Source organism: Zootermopsis nevadensis, unplaced genomic scaffold (assembly GCF_977971745.1).
Source record: "Zootermopsis nevadensis isolate Lab colony 2312 unplaced genomic scaffold, Znev_1.0 Znev_ptg000003l, whole genome shotgun sequence".
Taxonomy (NCBI): Eukaryota; Metazoa; Arthropoda; class Insecta; order Blattodea; family Termopsidae; genus Zootermopsis; species Zootermopsis nevadensis.
The window spans coordinates 16,234,477-16,261,662 of record NW_028259135.1 but is presented as its reverse complement, the minus strand read 5'-3'; the positions used below and the strand labels follow the sequence as shown (position 1 = coordinate 16,261,662).

The window sequence follows — 27,186 nt, the reverse complement described above, 5'->3', positions numbered from 1 at the left end:
ACAAGAGCTTCAATATATTAAGATTTGTAGGACATTAATAGACGTGGTGAGACTGAGACGAACTAAAGAACTCTGGTTTTAATGAAACTTTGCGAACTAGGTAAGAATTATGCGTTTCCTTTCCTGTTAATGCCAGTAATTAAGTCTTACTTGAAACTTAATCAATTGTGTGATCCAACTAGTGTTTCGAGGCTTTTAAATGTTATACTTTGGAAAATATGTTGCTCATCACAGATCTGTGATAACTGTTGCATTCGAGTGAGGTAAGTAGACAGATTGACAGAGTTTGTCGACTCTGTTCAATGAACCTTGGAAAATTAAAACGACTTTGTTGCTGTTCGACACAGTCTGACGTGTGACAAAATTCTTATTTCTTTCCGAGACCTCTGTATGGGATCGTGACTTCACGGAATCGTTTCTTGAAAAGGTGTCGCCGAGAAAAATCATTAGCACTAGGGAATGACGAATTCCCTGAACGACATAGAAGCGATTTGACATCTTGTGTGCCGCCAATGATGCTTCGCTACTCAATGTTCGCCATAAAAATCCAGTAAGACTCCTCAGTAGTCTACTTACGTGTTCAGAGACGCATATTTACAGAGAGGGGTTGAAGTCTCCCCTTTTGTAATGTCTGGGATGACAAAGTGTCTTTTTAGGTTCGTTCGCAATAAATTTGCAAAAAATGATCCTATTAGCTTCGCCATGTCCGTCAGTTAACCTGTTTCATAGTATAACAACGCGTGTTAAACTGAAGGGGTTTTCTTAAGCTTTCTTACTAGGCAGTTTTACTAAAATTTATACAACTTTTGGTTAAATGGCAGGCGTACATAAATTATTATTTATTTAATGACACTGACAGTAGCTTAGACAACCCCTAATGATGAAGGCCTTCTTTCAGCCAAAGCATTACCAACTCTTCTCGATTCAACTCTCAGACTTTCACCCAATCAAAGTATCTTTTTATGTAAAGGGCGAATTGCCTGTGGGGTCATTCTCCTACCAGTAGCAATAGCCCCTAGTCTGAATACGTCAAGGCCTTCAGCATCACAGCCATCCAGTTGGCGTAAGCGCGTCTCCAGTTCCAGCTATGATTCCATATGAAAGATTTATTTATGGACCAAGGGACAACGCATATAGTTACCTTTTTGTTTGGGTGGTTGATATAGTTGCTAGACCTAAATGAAACAGTGCAGACTGAATCCATCTATTTCAGGGCAGGGTCCAGTGGCGGGCTTTTGTGAACACGGCAATGAAAAATCGGGTTTCATATAATACTGGGTAGTTATTGACTGAATGAGTGACTACCCGCTACTGAAGAAAGACTCTGCTCCATGGAATTTGTACTATTCTTCATGAGACAGTCGCGAGAGGAGAAACAATGCTAATGATATTTTCTCAGTTCATTCATGAAGCGGAATTAATCTTTACTCCAAAGACAAAGATTAGCTCTAGAGAGAAAGCTGAAGTCACCTGACAATGTAATTCCTTTGTCAAACACAGAAGAACGTAATCGCGTTCGGTTTCCTACAGAAGCCGATGTCCTGTCCTGCAGTCGTTCTTTCCCGGACCAAGGCCATCGCGTGCAAGTCTCTTATCGCCCTCCGTCCTTTCTCGGCCACGGTAAAAACTGAAAGCAACCTTGCCACCGGGCTGCGCAACATTTGTCGACCTTGCGAACGCGTTCGATACTTTTGGTTCTTGTTTCTAATGGCGTGTAAGAAACGCTGTGCAGAAATACGAAACAACGGTTCTGGAAGCTAGCAAGGCATTCATCACACCAGCTAAATTCAGTTCATTCTCATTTTAGCTTCTCATCTACACATAGTCTCCAAGCGGCGTTTATCTTCCTGAAGTAGTTTCGGACTTTTATCTGTGAACGAATTTAACACCCATCACTGAGGGCATAGTACTGCTACTACTTGATATGAAACCCAATACGACGCATCGTACGTAAGACTGGACCAGATATAAATATAACTAACATGTACAACATACATTGCAAGTATTTCTTAAAGTTTAATAATTTAAAGAAATACAAGGAAAGGTAATCTGTGAACAGTGCCGTCTCTTTAATATAATTAGCTGTGTCAACAGTACACTTCTATCTGCAATGAGTGAACATCAGGGTCAGTGTGGCAGAAATGTCCGGGTGGGGGTGGGGGGTTATTGAAGATATGTGTATTCTGTTGTAGTTTGTAAGTTACCACACAAAGTAACGTAAAGCTTTAATGAATTAATCCCTCTCGCATGTCCCAATACAGAATTAACGTCTGAAACTGTGAATCCTGTTAGACACTTGAGAGAAATCCTTGGATTATCGGCCTATTCCAAGTCTTTTACGTGCACAGGACAGCAAACAAACATCCATTCCTAGAGTAAGATTCGAACCCAGGATCCCGAAGCCACCGCGATCGATATGGAAGTATGTTTTATAGTTTATTATTCCGGCAATGATTTGCGATGATGTAATCATCTGTATATTTTCGTGTGTTGCGAATTGCGTCGTGGTTTGAACAGACTGCCGATGTAATATCGCGTGCTTTTCCAAAAGGCGAAAGGCAAACATGCTTTCTGCGGCATCTCAGCATATGGCGGTGGAAGACGGGACCTGCTGAATGATGAGTCCTCCTGAAAGTTCTACCCGTGAATTCGACATTTGTAGAAAGCGGGATCTTTACTTTTCTCGTTGTGTTAATTTTTTCGTATCAATATAGAAAGTCAGAAGAATTCGTTAGCTTCCACAATGAAACCCGGAAGCAGGGTGTCCAAACGATAAAGCAATTATCTGCTACAGTGATTTGTTTTCTCGTATCACCTAACGATATCTCTTCTGATAAATATCGTGGAACTTAGATCTGTACATATATTTGATTTCGTAAACTAATTTAACAGTATGCTGTGCCCTAATGAAAGTGAACATACTGAAATCAGAGATATAGGCCTGGCTGTGGGGAATGGACACAGGAGTATTCTATCATGCCAGACTTCACGTTGAAACTTAAGGCTTGCAGGTTCAAATAAGTTCTATTTTTGTGTTATGCGAATACTGTATTTTATGGTGAATCCCTTTTTGAGGAATTTTGTAAATTTTTGATGTGCAAAGTAGGGGAGGAACAAAATGATTATACATAAACTATGGCTTCAGTTTCGTCCCACGACTCTTAGTATAAACACTCCTATCCCCACCCCCGAATTCCGAGTTGCGTCGATATCTGTTGAGAAGTATCTAACACGAAATAAGCGCACAAAAGGACTGGCACGATCTCTCCATTACGCCCTCGTTTCATGAATTTCTTCATATTAGAGTTTACAAATCACGTGACAAGTAGCAGATTTGCCAATAATTATGTTAGTAGACTTGTCGATATTAGGATTAACTGAGCAGTTCTGGTTCTGATTAAACTGGTTGACTCGTGCGTAACGACAACCCCCCCCCCCCGCCATTTAATCACGAGGTAACGACGACAAAACAAAGTCGAATGTCGACTGTTTGCTTGATTTCACTTCTCATTCTCAACACCACCGTGGGAATGAAAGAAAATTTCACCCAGGGCGAAATCTTTTGTTTCAGTACACCAACCAACAAATAACAATTATAATTATATGAGGCGTGCTTAATGACGCAACACACGTAATGTCTCTAATTAATCAGATAGTTCGTCAGCTGATCAGTGATTCAACCTCCATCACCGTCATGGCAAAAGCTCGTCATTGTTTCCAGCCATCAGATCATCATTCAGCTTCCAAACATATTTGAAAGAAAAGCGCTAAAGAAAGAAGGAACACGAAGCTGTTGAAAATCGCGAAATGAGGAGCTTCATTTACGGCGCTGTTCACCAAGTATAATTAATGTAAGATTCGAGGTTTTCACAGCGGTGAGTATGAAGATTTCTGTCTTCTGGGTTGTTGCGCTGTGTAGTCTGGTCGATGTTAACCAACGTTTCAGAGGTCATACTGCCTCCATCATCAGGGCGATGAGTATGAAGATATCCGTCTTCTGGGTTGTTGCGCTGTGTAGTCTGGTCGATGTTAACCAACGTTTCAGAGGTCATACTGCCTCCGTCATCAGGGCGGTGAGTATGAAGATTTCTGTCTTCTGGGTTGTTGCGCTGTGTAGTCTGGTCGATGTTAACCAACGTTTCAGAGGTCATACTGCCTCCGTCATCAGGGCGATGAGTATGAAGATTTCCGTCTTCTGGGTTGTTGCGCTGTGTAGTCTGGTCGATGTTAACCAACGTTTCAGAGGTCATGCTGCCTCCGTCATCAGAGTATGAAGATTTCTGTCTTCTGGGTTGTTGCGCTGTGTAGTCTGGTCGATGTTTACCAACGTTTCAGAGGTCATACTGCCTCCGTCATCAGGGCGATGAGTATGAAGATTTCTGTCTTCTGGGTTGTTGCGCTGTGTAGTCTGGTCGATGTTTACCAACGTTTCAGAGGTCCTACTGCCTCCGTCATCAGGGCGATGAGTATGAAGATTTCTGTCTTCTGGGTTGTTGCGCTGTGTAGTCTGGTCGATGTTTACCAACGTTTCAGAGGTCCTACTGCCTCCGTCATCAGGGCGATGAGTATGAAGATTTCTGTCTTCTGGGTTGTTGCGCTGTGTAGTCTGGTCGATCTTTACCAACGTTTCAGAGGTCATACTGCCTCCGTCATCAGGGCGATGAGTATGAAGATTTCTGTCTTCTGGGTTGTTGCGCTGTGTAGTCTGGTCGATGTTTACCAACGTTTCAGAGGTCCTACTGCCTCCGTCATCAGGGCGATTCTAAAACGTTAGTAAACATCGACCAGACTACACAGCGCAACAACCCAGAAGACAGAAATCTTCATACTCATCGCCCTGATGACGGAGGCAGAATGACCTCTGAAACGTTGGTTAACATCGACCAGACTACACAGCGCAACGACCCAGAAGACAGAAATCTTCAAGTATAATTAAATTCGATCATATCAATGCGGATGAGATGGGTGAGACATGTAGCGCGCACGTGAGACATGAAGACATAATTTCAGTCGGAAAACCTAAAAGGAACGTTAAAATTGACCTTGAATAAATAAATTATGCATGTGTGGATTGTATTCATCTAGCACAGGACAGTGTCCAGTGGCGGGCCCTTGTGAACACGATTGTGAACCTTTGGGCTCAATAAAAGGCAAGAACTTCTTGACAAGTTGAGCGATAGCATCTCAAGAAGGACTCTGTCCCCTGAATGTTGTAAACAATTTGATGCTGTAGGTCCTACGTATGAACAGCCAAATAATTTTGAAATGAAAACACTGTTTTGACTCGAATAAAACCAGAATCACGGCATGGCAGTGGAATAATTTGTGTCCATTTGTTTTGTTATACATTGATAGCTTAAGACAACCCCTCGTTATACGTAATACATGTGTATGAGTGTAATCAGTTTTATTGTGTAATTCTGATTGATTCTGGGAATACTGATCGTTTTCATCGATTTATGTATCATACAGTAGGCATATATCAAATTATTTCAACACCGTTCGTTCTACGATACGAAATAACCATTTGAAGAGCGAAACGTTCAGTCCACTGACCTAAAAATAACAGACTTGGGAACTGGAACGCAGAAATATAGGGTAAATTTATTTCAGTTGTTGGCAATGATAATTGAGGGATTCCCCATGCATCTTCTTTTTAAGTATCGTAACTTGTGTATAGCAGAACATTAGAGTCACGAAGGGAAGACAGAGCCGATGTTGAACATGTAATCACGATGCAAAGGTTAAAGGCGAGAGAGATGCAAATGCCTGCGATTGTAACGGTGTCTGTTGCCTGGAGCCTCCTCCCAATCAATTAAAGGTTACCTTGGGTATCAGAGATTCTCCTTCGTATGTTCTCGGCCAGTTTCGTTAGAAATGCAGTGCCCAAGATGAGCTACAAATAGCCGTATTTCAGATTTTGAAGAGATCGCGTTGCTTTAAAAGCCTTATTTCTTAATGGCACTTAAAAAGTATAATGGTAAAAGTAGGGCACTTGAAAACAATGATGCATGAAATGAGAAATCACATTTTGTATTTTTATTTGCATCTATGTACTTTAATCTAACATCTTAAACGAATGCTTACTAATACAACAACACTAATTACAAAATAAATAAAGTCATTAACTAGATGGACGGGACATGTAGCGCAGTTGGGGGAGATGAACAATGAGTACATAATTTTCATCTGAAACTTGAAGGGAAGGGGCCACTTGGAAAACCTAGGCGTAGATAGGAGGATAATATTAAAGTTGATCGTGGGTTCGAATCCCACTCAAGGCATATGTGTTTGTCCGCGTATTTCTGTGTGTGCTGTCTTGTATATAGGGGGTAGAGGCCTTGCGACGGGCCCATCACTTGCCCAAGCAGTCCTACCAAATGTCTAAAATAGATCAAGTAACCTCCCATGTATCAGGAGGTCAAGGGCTGTAGAGCCAGAGATGATGACGATCTTCTGAAGGATTCTACTCCGCGTACTTGTTAATTCTGGTAGAAAACACTCTCTATATTTGGCTTATCTTTTAGTCCGCCCTAATGCGCCTTTATAAAATAAGCTGTGGGCCTACACATAATTGAATTTTCGAACATTTTTTATTACAAGTAAAGATGTTAAAAATAGGCAGCTCTTAGGAAAAGGCATAAAGGTTAATGGACAAATTGTGAAGATAAGAGTTGTTCCCTGTTGAATTTAAGTGGGGCCTTTCCTTGTTAGAATGATGGTGGAAAAAAGATGGAGCAGTCTGAAGGAAGGGAAAGAGGAACCCATGGCGAAATTCGAGGCCACCACGAATGTCTTACTTCTAAATGTCAAGAACGGCAGGAATAACTGTGCATCAGTGAGCAGAGAGAGACCAGTCAGTGTTAAAGACCCGTTCTGAAAGTGAGTGGAGGGAGGCCAGCTCAGAAGACAACCGGTTTAACCGCGGCACTGCTTAGTTTGTAATTACAAATGTTTTTATCGCAAAAACGCAGATAATCTTGTACACATAATGAATTACAGTGTTATTAACACCTCTGTGTGAATCCGCAAAGTCTGAATACTCTACTGGTGTACTACTTAAGCTCCCCGACTCCTGCTGATCGTGGACTGCGTCGCCTTGGTGATGGGTTACACAACGCAAAAGGTTCAACAGTCCATGTGCGTGTCCTTAAACCTTTCCTTTAAATGAGACTGTCGATCTTATTCGATACATGTTTGGAGCTGAGCAGCTGTTAACTAAATGGAAACTGAAATACTTTCACTCCGCCTGAGGACACGCTTTGTCACAAAGTAATTCGCGTGGAGACCTGACAAAACGAAGTTCTGACGTTTCGTCAAAATACGTAAGAAACGGTGTTGTATTTAAAGGTTACAGCAGATTTATATCCCATATTAAAATATCTGGAATCACTTTTTTGTGAAAAATTTCAAGAGATTTTTCACAATGACTATTTCCGGACAGTGAATAGGGATTTGAAAAACGAAACTCTATAACCATGTGGAATAAACTACAGCCATATGTCAACATAACAATTCCTGCCGTAGACCTATATATTTGAAATTACACACAGCTTGATTAAAAGTAAAATTAAGACGTAGACATGGGATGAGAGATCAAATAAAAGGATAAGCGACAGAAATATAAACTCTATTTAAGACCCCCATCTGGACTCCGAATATAGACACAAAGAAATACAAATACGTGAAAAAACACGGTTGAATATATTACTATAGGTGAGGTTTCAGGTTCTCACGGCGGCGAGTATTAAAATGAAAGTCTTCTGGGTTGTTGCGCCGTGTAGTCTGGTAGAAACTGACTTTCATGGTCCTCATAATGAGAGCAGTAAGCACCCCCGAAACGTCGGTCAGTTTCTACGAGACAACCCGCACAACATCCCAGAAAACAAGTCATCTTCAGGCCCTATTTATGTGCGTTAAGTCAGAGACACGTAACGGTGTTAATGGGAAAGGAAGACAATGAGTTTATAAAACACACAAAGATTATTTTAGTTCCTTAGGTCACAGACTGCAAATTGTGCATACTGCGTGTAATAAGTGAGAAGTTAAAGACGATGGCGTAGTTGAAGAAATTGTTGCATACAGGAAGAGACGAAGATGAATAAAACGGGCGAAGACAGATTTTGAAGACTGACAGACTGAAGATGCAGAACGTGGTCTTGTAGGGGATTGCCAACATTTCAGAGGAATGTATCGTCCTCATCTTTGGGGTAATACCCTAAATACTCTGGTAATCTCCTACAACACACGTCGTCAAAACACAGATGTCTGACATCTTCCCTGCCTTGAGAACCTCAAATCTCAGACTACAGAATGAATTGTTAAGTAAGATTAAGGTGAAGCTGAAAGGAGGATTTTGAGGTCCGCAAGAGAATTATGTTACTTAACTCTTGAAGAAAAGAAAACCAGTATGTTCAGTAAATTAGAAGTTTCTTTATATCATGTCTATAAATATTCTTAACACTAGAGGCTTTTATGATGTCCCGAGAAATCCTAGACTTTTTATTTCCAAACAAAACAGGTCGATCTGAAGCGTGAGTCACACGTCAGTGCATAGTGAACCTAAGCAGGGCTGATTTTTATTTTTTATAACAGTAGTAAGATCAATAAAATGGCTCAGGAATAATGTATTACGTGACTTACAATATAATCTCACTGAAGTGGTCCGTCACAATGATCTAGACCTTTATATTCGGGAATAACTCAATTATCCTGACTGGATTTTCGATTTTCCTCAGTGCTTCAGGTAAGAACCCAGGAAGCACACTGAAGTAAATGTACGACTCCTCCTTCCATATCCATACTTACTCGACATTAATGACAATTTTATCCGTTTACATGACGCATCTGACATCTACAGATGGACCAATGTTTTCAAATAACAAAAATCATTTTAGTGACAGGGAGTTCAAAAGAAATTGTTAAGAATTAGAAATTCTTATTACTATTCCCAGGCCAACTGCGTTTCTAGAAAGTCACATGAAGTGTCCCAGTCTCTTGCTCACGTTTTAAAAAAGTTCACAAAGATACATTTCACTGTGTAAAACTGAGCTTTAAATTAAATTATTCAATTGCTTTATTCAAGTACTGAAGATACGAATAGATTTTTGATCGATGTAATTAACACTTCAGATAAACACAGAACACACAGTTTCATTAACAAAATCTAATCAATAGCACATATACAGATGCATGAATTATTTTCCTCCTTTACACATTAATAAACCCAGACTTTTTCAAGCGAATGTTGTACACCAATTTGTGATTTATACACTGGGCTCCTTATGACACCCTTTCGTCATCCACATTATTTACCAAGTGTAAGGAACGTTTGAAAATGTTTGTCCTTTTCATATTCTGACGTAGAGAAGAATTAATCAGAATAATAAATGTTCTTCGGACATCCGGTATACAAGCAGAACGATTCGCAGGAAGTGACAGGCGAAATTTCGTTTTCTGTATTAGTTCATACTTCTGTAGGTCACTGCAATTACACCTTGAGTGCTCCTTTGTTAAGATAATTGTTTGTTCGTACTCTGCACCCACGTAAATTGACAATTAGATGTCAGCCAGATGACGTCACTCCCCTCAAGTTATGGCCTATATGCTTTTTAAGAGAGGATTGTCCTTACATTCCATTAATGTAAATTACACATTACACATCCTTTCACTGAAGCTGAAAATGCCGCCTGTCAGATATTAAGAGTTGAAAGAATCCTGCGCCCACTTAAGTGAACTGCTTTAGGCTGTGTGTTGAGGTCGCCACTACGAGGGACCTGTTTCAGAGTCCTTGCTTCGCGAATGGGAAAATATTTAACATTTCATTTCATCGCCCTGATGATGGAGGCAGCGCACGAACCTCTGTAACTTCGGGAAACTTCTACCAGACTGTACGGCGTAAAAACCCACAAGATGGCCATCTTCAAATTCGCCGTCGCGAGAACCCGAAATCTTATATAAAAGATATGAATATTTAATGTCCTCGAATAAGATCATTTTTATTTATGCGAACAAACAGGTCTGTATGTTGCTGTACCAAAGTAAATGTGCGTAGTTTCAACTCCAGACTGAGTAATGCAACGAGCGGGAATAGATTCCGCCCTTTCAAGTAGACGCCTCTCATACTGACCTCGGTTTGCTATTCAGATAAAGCAACTTTCTGCTCTTTGCCTTGCCCCACCCTGATTCCTGTGCTATATTTTCAAGACGCCAGCGCTTGTTTAAGGACGCCTTCCTTCAATATGTTACGGTATTATCATGTTCTATAATACCAGTCGTTATGAACAGAACCACAGCATCAATCAAGATGCAAATAGGACGTCCAGGTGAGATGCAAGGCTACTGTGTACCTCTAATTATACTTTTCTTCACGTTACGGACGAGATTTCTCGCTCAGGGACATGAACAGCTCCTGCTTCGAAGAGCATTGATGTTAACAAAGTTATTAAAAATACTCCGTATTTTTAATTCAAATTATCGGAAGTATTTCATTAACTAAAAGTACGTGCACATTATCATGAAAACTGCACTCATGTTGGTTGTATTACATACAGAATTACACTTTTAACAACGCTAACGTTCTGCTGTCAGTGTAACAATTTTTTCTTCTATTTAAATAAAAGTTGGAGATCGGAACAAGGACTGTATTTTAAGTTTTGTAAGACGGCTCATTTTTGATAATGTATAGAATTAGATTTAAAATGTATGTACAGTGGAACCTCGATAAAACGCGGGCTCCGGGGGACAGCTTCAGTACTCGCGTTATGTATGAAATTGACATTTCTCTAATGTTGGAATTCCTGATATTTTGTATATTTATCCAGTGACTAAAATACATGAAAGTTAAGGTACATTCAAACTCATGTTTTACTAATGCTACTGGCACAGACCAGGAATGTTTCAGTAGTCTTATAATGTAATGAAAACAGTTCATAGAAATTTGTACGACGTGAAACATATGTAATCGTATTGGTATATCGAGGTTCCACTGTAAAATAAATGTGATGGATCGACGGAAAACAAATCTAAATTTGGCCAGATTCAGATTGTCAAGGTAGAGAGTATGAAGATGACGTTTCTGGGATGTTGTGATCGCCCTGATGATGGAGGCAACAAACACCTCTGTAACGTAGGTAAACTTCTACCAGACTATACATGGGGCAACATCCCATAAGATAGCCATCTTCAAATTTAAATTCAAGGAACAACTTTGACTCTACTTATACCAAATGTAATTTAAATACGTTTAGTAGTTTCGGAGATGAATCTAGCAGGTGAGCAATTGGCCACTACTTTCCATCATAAGTCGATTTTACGCACCACGTGCTAAGAACTCTTAAAATACTATCAAGCCTGGTGTTAACACTGAGATCAGCAGCTGTCTAAACGTGTCTGCAAAACTCCAAAGACAGAGATAAATCCGGTTGTACCACATCCAGAGCAGTTCAACACAGACCAACTGAACACGACGCAGTTACATGAAATGTTGACCTTTAACCTCTCCTATGCAATATCGAGATCAGAAACGTCCACTTCTCCTCTTAGCATATTTCGTGTCTGATAGGATCACTGGAAATACATTTTCTTGCCATCTCTTGACAGTCAACTATATACGACTTTACAATGAAAGTAACGTACCGCCATGAGAATACGTAACTGAAAGAAGGCAATTTTTGCTTTCTAAACGAATCTTAAACACGGTAAAGTACTAAATCTACGTATTTAACGCCCTTAATGCTGATTTTTTTAAGTAAATGATTTGTATTTCGTAAGTGTCTCATGTTTTTGCCGATGGGAACAAAGTATAAGAAGGTTCGGTCCTTATGCACTATCCGCCACAGTGACTCGCCTGTTAAAATTTTATTTGCTGTTTGATTTACATGGATGTGCTTATGGTAACGATTTGTGTGAAGGATGTGGAAAGGAATCGACCGTGGCTAGTTTTAATGTACTGCCCAAGCACATGCCTGATGGACAAAGTATCACCAAGAAGTAAGACTTAGTTACCCTTTGAACCGAAGCTCGCCTAAATAATATTTACGAATTCAATCCGCAGCTTAAAAGACAGGTCTTCACGACAAACATCAATTGGTTAATGCTGTTTATATATTTTAATATTATCCATTTTCACTTAGGTCTCACAAATGGTCTCTTCTCTTCAGGTTATCACAACTTTAATTATCATTTTTCCCATGCGTGCTACATTTCTATCCTGTTACACATTCCTTCATTTATTCACACTAATAACGTCTGGTGAAAAGTTCGATTTATGTAAAACCTCGTTAAGCAGTTTTATTCACTTATGTTATAAGCGAATGACTGTAGGTCTATTGATGTGCAGTGACTTCATACTGACACTCGCCTGCAGTGGTATTCCTATAAACTTTATTGCACATTTCCGTTCTTGAAAAACGAAACAGACAGAGAAGGCTACCTTAATAACATTCCTTGTAATTTTTATTCTATGTTCAACACCCAGTTCGAATATCGACTGATAACATTGATGCTTTTCGTGGTTTGTCTGGGATATTCCATAATAACGCCTTAAAATTGACTACCTAATCTATCATTTCTACGATCATCCTGTCACAGAATTCGAAGCTTCATAACCGTACACTTGATACAATGTCGTTTAATACATTTAAAAACAGTGTTTTGCAATACAGCGTGTACGGAGAGAATATTCTTTTGCGTGTTTATAATAGGGGTAAGAAAGCACCAAAGGACAGAATATAGTTTAAAAGAATGGAAGAAAGAATAAATGAAAGGAAAGAAAGGGGCTACAAAGAAAGAAGGAAGAAATTATAGCATGAGGGAAGGAAAAGAAGAAGAAAAATAAGAGATAAATGAAAGTAGACAGCATAGATTGATAAATAATCAGAGCGCTCTACGTAAGGTTGTGCTAGGTACACATCCACGCAGCTCCTTTCTTGGTAGGCAATCAGCCTTCAGCCCAGGTAATGGCGTAGGTCCAATTATTATTACAGAATAACCTACTGGGTCCAAGGACGACTTGAATTGCTTTAACGGTACTGCAGTGAACCGTGCGTAGGAAACCCTTGCGGCATGTGCACGAAATGAACGCATGATGGGAAGATCATGTCCGTCTTTCAGTCTGTCTACATGTTTTATTCACAAACTACCGATGGTTCTTCCACTGGGGAACAAAGTTTTGAATCTTTTGACGACGCTGTTAGGTGCTCAGACTGTGCACCGTCGAATTATAGGATGATAAATGAAAATTATATGGAAGGAAGCGGACGTGACGTAATTTAAGGTACAATCCCGGCATCTTTGTGGAAGGACTGAGGAAAACCACAAATAATATCAGTCAGACCAGGTGATACTTCGACCTGAAATCTCCCCCGATACGAAGCGGGAGTGCTAACCACTCTGTCGCGACGTGCGTTTGTAATTAGATACAAACGTTTCGGAGGAACATACTCTCTCCATCTAAAGTGTTGGTCTCTGCCTGCAGATCCACACGCCCTTACAACACAGAAGACCAGCAGATATTTAAGATTTGTCTTCTTGTTCCACGACCCACGAAATAAATTTATTTTCCTGCAGTTAAAGCCTAACTTCATTATTTTAACAGATAATGTTGGTAATATTGATCACTTCATACATTTAATCGAAGTATTTAAAAAGCTGTTCGTCGTTTGGAATAAAATCAACCAGCCAGAAGATTTCTGTCTTCTGGGTTGTTGCGCTGTGTAGTCTGGTCGATGTTAACCAACGTTTCAGAGGTCATACTGCCTCCGTCATCAGGGCGGAGAGTCTGAAGATTTCTGTCTTCTGGGTTGTTGCGCTGTGTAGTCTGGTCGATGTTAACCAACGTTTCTGAGGTCATACTGCCTCCGTCATCAGAGTATGAAGATTTCTGTCTTCTGGGTTGTTGCGCTGTGTAGTCTGGTCGATGTTAACCGACGTTTCGGAGGTCATACTGCCTCCGTCATCAGGGCGATGAGTATGAAGATTTCTGTCTTCTGGGTTGTTGCGCTGTGTAGTCTGGTCGATGTTAACCAACGTTTCGGAGGTCATACTGCCTCCGTCATCAGGGCGATGAGTCTGAAGATTTCTGTCTTCTGGGTTGTTGCGCTGTGTAGTCTGGTCGATGTTTACCGACGTTTCAGAGGTCATACTGCCTCCGTCATCAGGGCGATGAGTATGAAGATTTCTGTCTTCTGGGTTGTTGCGCTGTGTAGTCTGGTCGATGTTAACCAACGTTTCGGAGGTCATACTGCCTCCGTCATCAGGGCGATGAGTCTGAAGATTTCTGTCTTCTGGGTTGTTGCGCTGTGTAGTCTGGTCGATGTTTACCGACGTTTCAGAGGTCATACTGCCTCCTTCATCAGGGCGATGAGTATGAAGATTTCTGTCTTCTGGGTTGTTGCGCTGTGTAGTCTGGTAGATGTTTACCAACGTTTCAGAGGTCATACTGCCTCCGTCATCAGGGCGATGAATGAAAGCTTCAATAGCCCCACCACGAGAATGGAGAGGACTGTAGATTCGAATATGAATAACCGCATGATAACTCTCAGACCACCCAATTAAATGTTATTGCCATTTTGTACAGTTATTGAAAACCGAATTTCGGCCTTCGACATACTTGAGTAAACAATTTTTGACAGCTGCTGAATTAAATCAAGTAAAGGAAATAATGTACCAACTCATAACTGTCATTCTGCAACCTTTATTTTTCCTTCTAGACGAGCGCGTTGCATTTGTAACTCGAAACATGGAAATGGTTTTGCAGAAGGCAAATAAAAGAAGAACGAGCGAGCGGAACCAAAGCGAAACGCAGTCAGGTGTGCTCCTTGGTGATTTCACAAAAACAAGCTCTAATTAAGAAATCTCGTCTTGTTCATTGCTCTGTAGATTTAGTAAAGGAATAAAACATTTCTATTCAACAGACAAAACTAGAAGTGACTTCAACGATATCACTATTGCTAACTTTCATCCAAATCTTTATAAAATATAACTAATGGCACCTAGCACGATGTCCGGGGTGTGAAAGTTGAACACTCTGGAGTTCGTACTCCAACACCTTTTTTCGTTATCCACCGAGCACTCTCTCCTTCATCGAGATGAAGAACTGGAAACACTCTGGTCTCAAAAAATGCCGAGCCGGTTACGACAGCCTTAACGGAAGATTCGCAATTTGGTTCGAAATCTAGTTCGTATCCCAGCCACTGACCCACTGATCGGTTATCCTAAATGCCATGTTACGTTCTCACGATGGTGAGACGTTTATCAACATCGGCTATCTTAAATATCTGTCGTCGTATCGCTCTGCCCCTCTATTTAAATACGGGACAGTTCTATATTTTATTTGTTTCTGCTAATTCGGCCCCAAGTTCATGTTTATTGTGCCTGAGCAGGTTGGCACAGGGGTACCGCCTCTGATTCCGCTTTAAACGACTGCTGTTAGACGTCGGTTGCAGACAGCCTATCGTAACTTAAGATTCTTCATTTTCCTCAGTCTTTAAAGCAAATACTAGAATCAAAATCGTTATTTTTCCTAGTTTATTGTTAAAAATGTTCCTACCATTTCACATTAGATATCATAATCTCAGGAATTAATACTGTTTCATAAAATAACCGAATGTAAAATAAACAAAGACTTTGACATGAGCTACGCTTCACCTCATTGCGAAATACCAACGCCTACATCGCAAACAAAAATTAAATTTCCAGAATATGTACAACGAGTATGGAAAATAGACAAAACGTTAAAACTATATAAATCCTTTTTATATTAAATTTAACCTTGAAAATAAAAGTGCTTACAGTCTTTTCACATTTTCAAAATCAGATGTAATCAGAAATTACGAAGTTCTCCGATGTATTTGTCGGATGACACATTCCAGTTTTATTGTGAAAAAAACAGAAGCATTTCCAATTGCGTTATAATTATCATTAAACACGATTATTTATAGAACAGTATAGGTTATTGGTTAGTAAACGCAATACTTTCCACTCACTTTCACTTTGGATCATGACGGAAAGTGAGTCCGTCCGTCCAGCAACTAGGAAGCTCAGTGCTCAATCTAATGGACCCAACTTTTACACAACTGTACTAGTCTCGATGTGCTTAAACACAAGACTCGAGGGTTGGAATTATTTTCTAAGTACGGGCGTCTGTGTACTTTCCTGTTTAGTAGAGCTCTTAACATGACAGACGAACGCGTCTGCACTGTGCGTTCATGTTCATCAAAATGGCTGTCTTCTGGGATGTTGTGCCAAGGAACTGAAAACGTAAAGTTATCTAACAATCGTTTGTGATTTTGTGCGTGACACAAATCCGTGTAGTTCTATTCGATAAAATTAATCTTGGTTACACTTCAGATTCTCACGGCGACGTATCTCTGAAACGTCGGTAACATTCTACCAGATGACACAGCGGAACGACCCACAAGACAATCACGTTCAAAAACTAATTGTGTGTCCTCCCGCAGTCCTCGTACGCAATTTAAAAAACAGCGTCTCGTGCCGTTAATTTAAACCAGCAGGCCTGGAAAATGTCTGAATAAGGAAAGAACAGAAAATTAAATACGTCTTCTTACTTCTGAACGTGATTTTTCGAAAGTTTCTTCAATCACTGTCTTTGTGCGCGGACTTCAAAACACGTGATCTCTTTTACCACTTCGAGGCTGAGACTTTTGTAACTAGAGAATTAAATAAAAAAATGAAGTATTGTTGTCGACCTTCGTACAAGAGTCACGCCCATAGCTCAGGAGCTACAGAATGTGGAGCATATTATTATTCGCAACTGGAATGTCTGCCCAGAATCCTTGACAAAGGACCTTCAATGGTATTTCTAAATTAAGTTGCTTGGACACGCTATCACTACATATCTGATCCCTCCGTTAGATTCTGAAATATGTTTACTTATTGTCTGGACGTCTCTACACCAGAGAGTGCAATTTAAACTGAGTGTTTTACTCAAGTGGTCGCATCTACCCTTTTAAAAACGCAAAGTTCATATAATTAACAATAAAAATTCAGACCCTTTCTAAAAAAAAGCATCTCCACTACAAGGATCAACTGGTTACTTCTGTTTCACCCGGTGTCTTCTGTATAAAGAACTGAACGGAATAAAATAAATGAACTAATAAATGAATGTAATAACGCTGTTTGGGAAATAATCGCCGTTTATTCTAATCATCATCATCATCACGGGCGCTCTCATTACGAATGATTCACGCAGGCGTTTGTCTGCACGCCCGTAACCAAACGTTTGGCAAACTTTCTGTCACTCTCACCTCAGGCAAGACTATCCGGTTTGCATACCTCCCAGGATCTCCGTACATGTCCTCTGCCTCATTACACGTATTAACCGACTTCCTGCTACATATCTTCTTCTCTTTTTTCTTATAGAGCGTGGAATCACTAACTAACCGGTCACTTATCCGTGTCATATTAAAGTCCAATTAACTAACATTAGGTCGGTACGTTTATAAACAGTATATTGATACTCTAGAAATGACTTCTTGGCCACACGTTAAGGTACTGATCTGGTTCATAAAGCAAAATAAATTTATCTTGCTTTTAATGTAATTACAAGTTTAGTGAGTACAAAGCTCATATGAAATATAATTTCCTTTAAATACATTTTCAGACTACAAACAAATTGGCGACAATTATGAATTAATAAATATACAAGTTAGAAATAATGTATGTGCGTTATTTTCGTTAGCATTTCCATTTCATATACGTTGTCAGATATAAAAATGAAGGAAGTGGTAGTAGCCTATTTTAATACCATATCCCAACTATTACGTCAAATTACGAAAGGTTCAAAATACGCGGCCTTGGAATCAAGATTCGAAGGCGAAACTGCTGGAATACGAAGTATTATTTAGGTACAGCACTCAGTGAGGATATGGAGCTATGTAAGAGACTGGTGTCTTTAGCTTAATAACGAACAAATAAAAAATGTCACAAATACCACATACAGACCTATCTTTAAACTGCAAATCTTTGTGTCACTCTTTCTTTGTTTCGATCACAATGCTTGAATATGCGCTTCTCCAAGCCAAAGAAGAATATAAACAGATTCATGTGAGTGGGTGTGCACCAAATTTGGAAACTGGTTCCTTAGCAACAGCCACATATTTCACAGCTCCACCTAAATGGTAATTAAGAGTTGACAGCAAAACAAGCCTCAAAACTACATGCAATCTCTTTTGAGACAAATGAGTGTTGGTTTTCTTTTGTTTTGTTACGTGTTGCCTGAAGCTTTCTGCTGGCCAATGACAGAATCTTTTCTTTCAATCAGATCTTGTTAAGAAGCCACACAAACAATGAAGTGCCGATTTTTCCACACCACACGCCATCGCGTTAGAGGGAACGAAGAAATGAAGTAGATAACAGGAAATTAAGTACTGTTACCGAATAAATTACGTGAAAAAGAAAGGACGAAAGTCTCATTGCACTTTCGTAATTATTGTCAGAATCATCGGGGTTTTATCTGCGTTCCTTCAGCATATCCTCCATATTATTTCACTATCTCTGTTCATCGATTCATATGAAGTGACCAGACGCCAGTCCAGTGGAGTCCAAAGTTCTCTCAGGTAACATAATCATACACGGCAGTAATATTTATCGAAGCTATCGACATGTGACGCAGTGGTTTTGCCATTTATTCTGTGTGGCTTTATAGCATAATTATTCACTATGAGAGGAGATTAAGTTAAAATACAACGTTTTAAAATCAAATAAATTGAAACACAGCTGCATCTAAAAAAGGACAAAACGAAATTTGAGGATATTATGAAACAACTCAACACTGAAATGTAAAGGCTCGCCTCATAATTATATTTTTAAATATAACAATGATTAATACGTGGATATGCAACGCGTACATAGATCATGTAGAAGAATCTTAATTATAAGAGCAAGATTGTCGGTATTTCTGCCAAGACACGTGGTACATATTTCATGCTCTACATGGCCGACCTTGGTGTGGGTGGGTGGGGGTGAAGCGTGGACCCCTGCGGGCATATCCGCCACGCCCAAGAGTACAATGTGTCGCAAGGACGTATCAACAAGGACAGACATCCGGCTGTATATCACACTTCCTCAAGTCACAGAACAATATTGGACTTGTGCTCAATGAACCCGTTTAATGGGAAGTTTTGAACATTATAGGCCTGCAGTACAGGCCATCTACATTGCAAGGAGCTCGTTGAATTTCGTCACATTTCAGGCTTCTTTTGAGTTGTTGAAGGTTGCAATTGTGATGGTCTACGTTATGACGCCGTGTAGTATTGTAGGTGGTTCAAACAATCATCTGTTATATCATTTGTTGCTTAAGTACGAACCACACCATTATCAACATGGCGGAGTGGAGTTACAGCTCCACTCACCTCGGCAGGAGATGGTGACTGGTTAGCGTAATTTTATTTTATCCCCGAGAAAGAGTTCCTGAACCTACAACAGCCTGGAATAGAACCCCAACCACTGTACTTACTGGCCTATCGCGGGCACATTCATTGACATTATCTCAAATCATCAACCGCATGATGATTTTCATAAAATAAAATCCTGCGCAATTTGGCGTGGCTGTGACAATTTAGGCATTTGGGTATTGATTTGACGTAGTTCAAGAGCCAGGAGTGAGTGCACTTTGGCTAACCCTGGTCACTGCAGTGATGAGAGCTGGGAACAAAGGCCATTTTTTAGAGGCGGGCGCGTGGGCCTAACAATGCCCACTTAGTGGGGGTCTGACACCGGCTTACCGGGGCACCGCCTAGTTATCGGCGCTACGTATTCGCAGCGTCGAATCTTAACAGGCATGTTCGACACTGGGCGGGAATCGCGTGTGTTCTGAACGTTTTATAATCTATTATTTCATTTGTTAACATTAGAACATCAGACATGAACAAATAGTTTCAGTGCAACTGAATAACTTACCGATATGCTTCTATCCTGCACTCATCATTTGGCTCTCCAGTTACCGAATGCTGGTTAGTTGGCATGAAAGCTGACCTAGGAAGAAAAATATTTTATTTTAAACAAAATTATTTTACTGTCATTGCTTCTGGTATGAACAACTAGCTGCACAGTTATTTAACAGTTCGAAGCACGAAACTCAGCTATAGCCTAAACAATATTTATATTTTACATAGTGCTTTAAATAGAACACAAAGCGTTTATATTACGAAGATTAATTCGTTGCTGCTGTCTAAGAAAATTAAGCATACGGGGCCTATAAATATACTCATGATTGCATACATGCGATAAGCCTGACTAAGCATATTTTGTGTCAGATCTGCTTTTCAGAACTCCCAAACTCAAGACGCAGAATCTATGAAATGTAAATTTGGTTGTTGGGTTGAACAACTTACAACCTAACGCACTTCAAATATGCAAAACACAGACAGGATATCGTGGCGGTACTGGCCACAATACTGTTCTCATTGACTAAGAAGCCGGATTTCAAAACGTCGAAAACATTCAATGTTTTCAGCGACTAGAGAAAGTCGAGGTGCGGTAAAACACGGATTAGTCATATCTGTTAATAGTCGCAGTTTCTCAATTTATTTTTCGCAAGATTCTGTACATAGTTTATTACATTAACCGGACAGTAAACGGACGACTGTCAGAGCAACAATTTAATGACGCATTATATACTTATGTGTACATAACATGAAGTTCTTGGAGAACACAAGACAAGTCACATTCTTCAATCCATGTGGTGAAGCTAGCAACATAGAGGCCTAAATTAATAAATGAATAAATAAATATATTATGTAGAGATGAATTCCTTTGAATTATATCCACTACATACACTCCTACTACGATAAATTCTGTCACGCATTACCTCGATAGTTCACATCGACACTATATAAAATATATTTCATAACAAATTTTGATATGGACAAACGTGTAGGCCTACATATCCGTATGAAGCACTTAATTTGGCATCTTTATCAAAATAAAGCATACACACACACACACACACATATATATATATATATATATATATATATATATATATATATACACACGTACAGAGTGTTCCAAAAATATATACACAGCTGTAACTTTGGTGGTCACTTTTCTGTTATTTTCTCAACGCCTCCAACTGTGCCACGAAGCTAACTGTGGTCACTTTTAACACCTATACGAGATATGCTAATTCACTAAGTGTCAATACTGACGCATGTAATGATTTATTTTATTAAACGTCTTCGTTTCATTCATTGAATGTGTGTACATATTTTTGAGACACACTATTTTCAAGTGTGTAGACCTACTACTTTTTGCGCAGACGTCAGGCAGGAGTAGATTTGTGTGTTTGAAACAAAAACATTAACCAAAGACATATCATTTTCGAAGATCTGTTACAATATATCATTTTAGGATGTTACACCTACACTAAGGGACAATATGTTCAATCCCATTTCAGAAGTTGGCAGACCTGATGATGGCTACACTGTAGCCGAAACGTGTAATCTGAACAACAAAAGAGACGCGTAAAAATGTAGTGGAAACTTGTTTCGGGAATGAAGTAAGTTTCCACATTAACCACTTTATACGTTTCCTATACAAAAAGCACAAAGTGTTGCTAATAACATTAATAAATTACCACACTTTAATTTACAGAGAAATTGATGCTTTGTTTTACGGCAGAGTAGTTCAAAATGTTTAGTGTCGAATCAAATTCCCAAGTTTCACTTGTGACGTGCGTGGCGGGCGAACAAGAGCAACACTTTCTCCTTCGCAGCAAACCCCTTAAAAAAGAGTACAAGGGTTCTGTTGGGCTTCTCTAATTTCCTTGACATTACACAAATAACACAGACGACATGTTGACGCCAAACTAAATTTACGACTTTTAACTTGTGAGATTTAAGACACGTCCAAGTGGGTAATCCCTACTTGTCTTCACGATGTATTTATTAATTTTCTTATAATTATGCAATATGTCTGTAATTTAATTGTTCCAATTTTATTTTATTTATTATTTTTATCCGTCTTTCAGGCACACTTATAATAAAGAAATTATTATCCACGTATATATCCCCCTCCCTATTTTGTCATCCAGCCATAAAATTGTAGTAACAAATAAGATGGCTGTCTTCTGGGTTGTTGAGCCGTGTAGGCTGGTAGGAGTTTACCGCCCTGATGATGGAGGCACCAAGGACCTCTGAAATGTCGGTAAACTTCTACCATACTGCACAGCACAACAACCCTGAAGACAGCCATCTTCAGACTCACCGCAGTGAAAACCTCAAATCCTACAAATGTAGTCACAAACGTTTCCTTATTATTTCCTTCGCGCTTACTTGTTAAATAATATTAAGTAGCTTATTAATTAACGTGACCCAGTGCGCCAGATTTATATTATCGCGTAATTGAATTCGGTTTACTTCTGTTCTGTTTTTCTCTTCCGGTAATCTTTTCGCTGAAGCATTTACATAACGTTAACAGACGAAATCGCAGCTTTTGTGCAGGTTATGCAACCTGCCTCCCACTACTGTCTAACAGAAATAAAAGAATTAGGACTCGTTAATTCTACCACGTTGAGAACTTACTCGAGACGAACATGGAATTAATACCAAAGAAAATGTCTTTTTCTCTCCGTGCCTGACAGATTTATCGTCTTTCTCTCGTTGTCTGTGATTTTAACAGTGATGTGGCCAATCGGATAGCACGATTCAGTGATGTGGAAAAAGCATTCGATACTTTTTTATTCACGCTAAGCTTCTGTCTTTTATTTTACTTGAAATTTGTAACGCTTGGGAATTTCGATTTGATACGGTATGAGAACGTCATAGTAGCCGGATTCTGTGCTGAATTTGCAGTGAAACTGAGTCACTGGCCCTATTCAGCGCTTCATGAAAGTGAAGTAAGCATATGGATTCTAGTACGTATTATATGTGATTTGTTACACGGTTTGTAAAGGAGGAGGTCTTAACACAGTGGCAACGAGGCGCAATGCATTCAGTTACACAGAACGAATGAACGAATTAAGGAACTAGGATCACGGGCTGGAATCCAGCAAGAAACATGGACGAGCTGTTTTTATGTGCTGCCCGGCGTAAAGCTGGACTGGCCCGCTATCTAAAATGTCGACACGTACACATACCAAGCTGTAATTTCCCATGATATTTTCCAAACAAAAATTCATTATTCATTTCTAGTTTTCGCGTTCTTTCTGATCGTTTATCTCATACCTCTCAATTAAATCACTTTACTAATACTTCACAAAATTTAGAACTTGAGAAATGGCTAGATTCCTTATCAAAAGAAGCCGGATTTCGGGTCCTGTAAGGCGAGTACGACGATGTTTGTCTTGTGGGTTGTAGTATCGTGTAGTCTGACAGAAGTTTACCGACGTTTCAGAGACAGTTGCTATCTCCATCATCAGAAAGATCGCAAAACAACCCAGAGGACACTCATCTCCTTAACAAATATTTTCATGCAACTCTCATTCTAGAACTAATAAGTTGCTCTGCTAGTTTCTGTGGAATTACTAATTGTTAATTATCACGTCCAACTTCCCGAAATTGCTTGCAAATAGACCTGACGTCGCGGTCTGCCATCAATAAGATACGATAGTTTCCTTCCACATTATTTCCAGCCCGATCACAATTATCTTTCCATTCGATATACCTATATCCCTTACTCACTTGAAAAAGTGTAACTGTATACAAAGGTATTCAAAAATCTACTCAACAGTTCCTTAGCTTATTGTCATATTAACTACTTTTGTCCACATAAAATATAGATAACACAAATTAAACTATTGCATCAAAATTAATTCAGCGAAATTAAATTCTCTAAACAATCTGAGTGCATCAGAATTCGATAGTTCCAAATATGAAACACGTAGACTGACACAGGGCCTACGCGTTCCCACTAGACATTCACTTTATGCATTTTATAAAATGAACGCGTAAGCGTGGGTGACCTGAGGTTCTGTCCCGTTCTACTGTGTACGTATTTTAAAATCTACGTGCGGGGACAAATTCTTATGTTTCAGAAAAGGCGAAGACTTTTATCTAACAAGAGATCAAAGTTCATGGCCTTTTCTTAGTGAAAGTTTCAACTGTTCAGTAACAGTATATACGTGCTTCGTGTTACCAGTTCCGTGTAACACTTTAAGTTTACGTAAATACCACACGTGCGTTAGTACGCCGTTCAGAATTAAGCTGTCTTCATCTCAGGGATTAAAAAAAAACATGTGAGGCGTTGGCAGAACGTAAGTGGCAAGGGAATCTTAAGTACTTGGATAAATATTTGCAAAAGCAGACCACATAACTTTGTCATTGATACCATGTACAGGCTAACTATCTTATCCGTGTTCAGAGAATGCAGGCATCTACAGGAGTCTAAACAAACTAGCTACATGGAGCAGAGTCGTCCTCGAGAAGCTAACAGTCTCTCAGCTGTCACAGAAATTCACCGTCTTTTATGAAAAACAAAGGCCATGCCTTGTTGAAAACAAAGTCTTCGTTAAATTCTATTAATTTTAAATTCAATTATTGCGATTATTCACACGTGAATAATTAGCCAAATTCTGTGCATACTCGTTGCCAAGAAGTCAGTCTGTTTTATCTAATGTATTACTGAGGCTAATTGTAATGGTGTGTCACTAGTAATTACGATTACATTCCACAAATAAAATTTACATTCCTTCCTGTTAAGTAAGTTAAAACGACATATCATTGCCTGTGTGGAAATGTATCTTATTTTAGTACGGAAGGCGTGAGAATGCCAGAATATTATGAATTAATTATTAAACGAACAATGTTTCGTGGGTCTCTCGTCAGTACGGCGCGGCGCGTTCGCAGGTTGCGGATTGAGAAAAAGGCTTCCGGGTATGGACGGAAGATGCGAATATACTGAATAAGCTGTTGAGGATAGTCGACAAGAGGAGATCCTCCAGCTTGAGGGTTGGGCGGAGGGGTAACAGATCCGTACTGTAAAAAACAGCATGCTATGAAATGTCACACAATGCCACCGACGATGGAAACACAAAATAAGAACGAATCGATTATAAATCCCAGGATCGCAAGCAATGAAGATCATTTGCTCATTTAATGTAACAAAACGTACTGTAATGAAATCGTGTTGCCCGTGGAAAGAAACAAAATAAGAACATTACAATTTTCGTTATCTTTTTACCATAGAGATTAAATAAAAACCAACAGCCTTGATGTTCAGTGGCATCTAACGGTCACGGTATGATTCAGCGTGCTGCTACATTGGTGACACCTGCCGAGACTTTTAACATTTCAGCTACTTATTTTGTGTAATCAACGCTACCTTCACTCAGACAATAATTATGCCTGTTTTGCTCTGAAACGAACCTAACAACGAAAGTGAAAATGTGTACACTGTTTCAAAATGGGTTATTTACAATTCTGCATTCCTCAGTGGTGTTGAAATTCTTTTGCTGCAGATACAAATCTGTCGACAGAGCAAATCAACAGATAGGAATACAATCAAATATTACTGCTTAAACCCAATCAAATCAACATTAAACCGCTTCAATTTTCGAACATTCTTTCTCTGCACAATCATATCAGCTAGAGTAATGACTTTTTTTATATCAGCATTTATGTCGTAAATACTTGTTACTTGTCTCTTTGTATTTTCAAGGTAATATTAAATCACTACGCCACGCTTTCAGATTTTTCTAAAACTGAGAGAAACATTATATTATCGGTGCTACATTATATGAAAGTAATCTAGTTTCCATTCCGTCAGGCAAAGAAGAAACTTATATTCTTGCTGCATGAACTTCATGTTCGACAATTGATTTTGAGTCCAATTGTGAGAACTTGTATTTGAAAGTACACAATAGTCTAATCCGTCAGGAGTTTTAGCAGTCTGAATGTTGCGGTATAAACAGAATTTTATACGGTGCATTAAGCTTAAAAACGTTTTTTTCCCCGTCGTATTGCTAGACGATCATAAGAACAATCACTGGAACTTTCGAAACCAATTTAAAATTCATGCTGTCACGTAACGGCGTCAAACCTGTGACACTTGGCTTGCTTTCATTTTTAGTTTATTCGTACATTGGTGTAATAATATTAATGATTTGCTCCATAGTATCTCTCTCTTCTTAGTACGATCTCCTTACCCCACCCCTACACCACCGAGTGACAACTATTAAGAACTATAACCGCTATCATAACGGAATGTGTGCGTATGCGATTTATTCTTTACTTCCTTTTTGAAACCTTTCTTTCTACCTAGCTTTGTCCATCTAGCCTTTCAGCTCCGTTTCATTTCATTTCTTTCTTTCGGTCTGACATGTCTCTTGTAATTATCGCCAATCGGTCCTTCCAGAACCAACGTCATCTGTCCTTGATTACAGGATCACATACAAGAAGTATTGGACAAATGGACACAGATCGACGACGAGATTTGGGCCAAAGTGATCGTCCTGGAAAGGAACAGGCGGGTGGCGAAGGCGTACGCGAGGGCCCCCGTCCTCACAGTCAACGGCTCGGACGATGGTTTCGATGGTTTCCGGTGAGTCAAGTCTCGCCGATCACTTTCAGTTTCAGTAACAATCAATACCAGGGTGGCGAACTGGTTTGCTCTTAAGCCGGATGTGGCTACTTCTAGTGACAGCGAATTTTCTCATGGCCTCGAGAGAAACAGCCACCTCTAGTTCAACACTGTGACAAATCATTCGAAGCCTTTACAGTTGTACACAAAATGCATAAAAGTAACATTCATTTTAACGATTACTTCAGACACGATAGTCTAAAGCTGCTGCTCTCGAAGTGTTAATGACTTATCACCATACCAAAGAGCCCAATCAAATGTCCAAATAGGTTCATGACTTCCGAAGCCCGTCCAAATGGACTAATTAGTAAGGAAAGTGCAATGCCAGTTTGAAGGTAACGTCGTGACCCTTTGGATCTGATGGGCAGTCCTGTATTATCTGACCCGGAACCTTTGTTTTACAGAATCACTACTGGAGCTACATCGTTTTTGCACCAAAGCCAGTGTTTCCTTGCGCACAATATCAGTCACCCAGTTCCCACTAGATTACGTTGCAGCCAAACAAGCCACCGCAAGTTTCCCACCTGTCATGTCTGTACCTTTCTCCAAACACCATGGAAATTAAGAAAAATAGCTCTACTTTTAGATTGCCTTGTCTAACGGTACCACAGCGTTCTCGGCCGGTCTGTCTCATATTTGGAAGATAGG

At 39.6% G+C, this 27,186-nt stretch overlaps 1 protein-coding gene and 1 long non-coding RNA gene across 5 annotated transcripts in view; one reads left to right on the top strand and one right to left on the bottom strand.

Annotated features, from left to right (window-relative positions):
- Positions 1-27,186, bottom strand: part of LOC110827892 (uncharacterized) — a 167,546-nt gene that overhangs the window by 29,681 nt on the left and 110,679 nt on the right. Inside the window, exon 3 of the long non-coding RNA XR_015533616.1 lies at positions 19,921-19,995. This is a non-coding gene — a long non-coding RNA (uncharacterized LOC110827892). The remainder of the gene's footprint in view (positions 1-19,920; positions 19,996-27,186) is intronic.
- exp (expansion) overlaps positions 1-27,186 on the top strand; it is a 113,521-nt gene that overhangs the window by 56,457 nt on the left and 29,878 nt on the right. For all 4 annotated transcript variants that reach the window (XM_022060007.2, XM_022060011.2, XM_022060010.2 and 1 more), the window contains exon 3: positions 26,342-26,499. In XM_022060007.2, the coding sequence (XP_021915699.1) occupies positions 26,342-26,499 (158 nt within the window). The remainder of the gene's footprint in view (positions 1-26,341; positions 26,500-27,186) is intronic.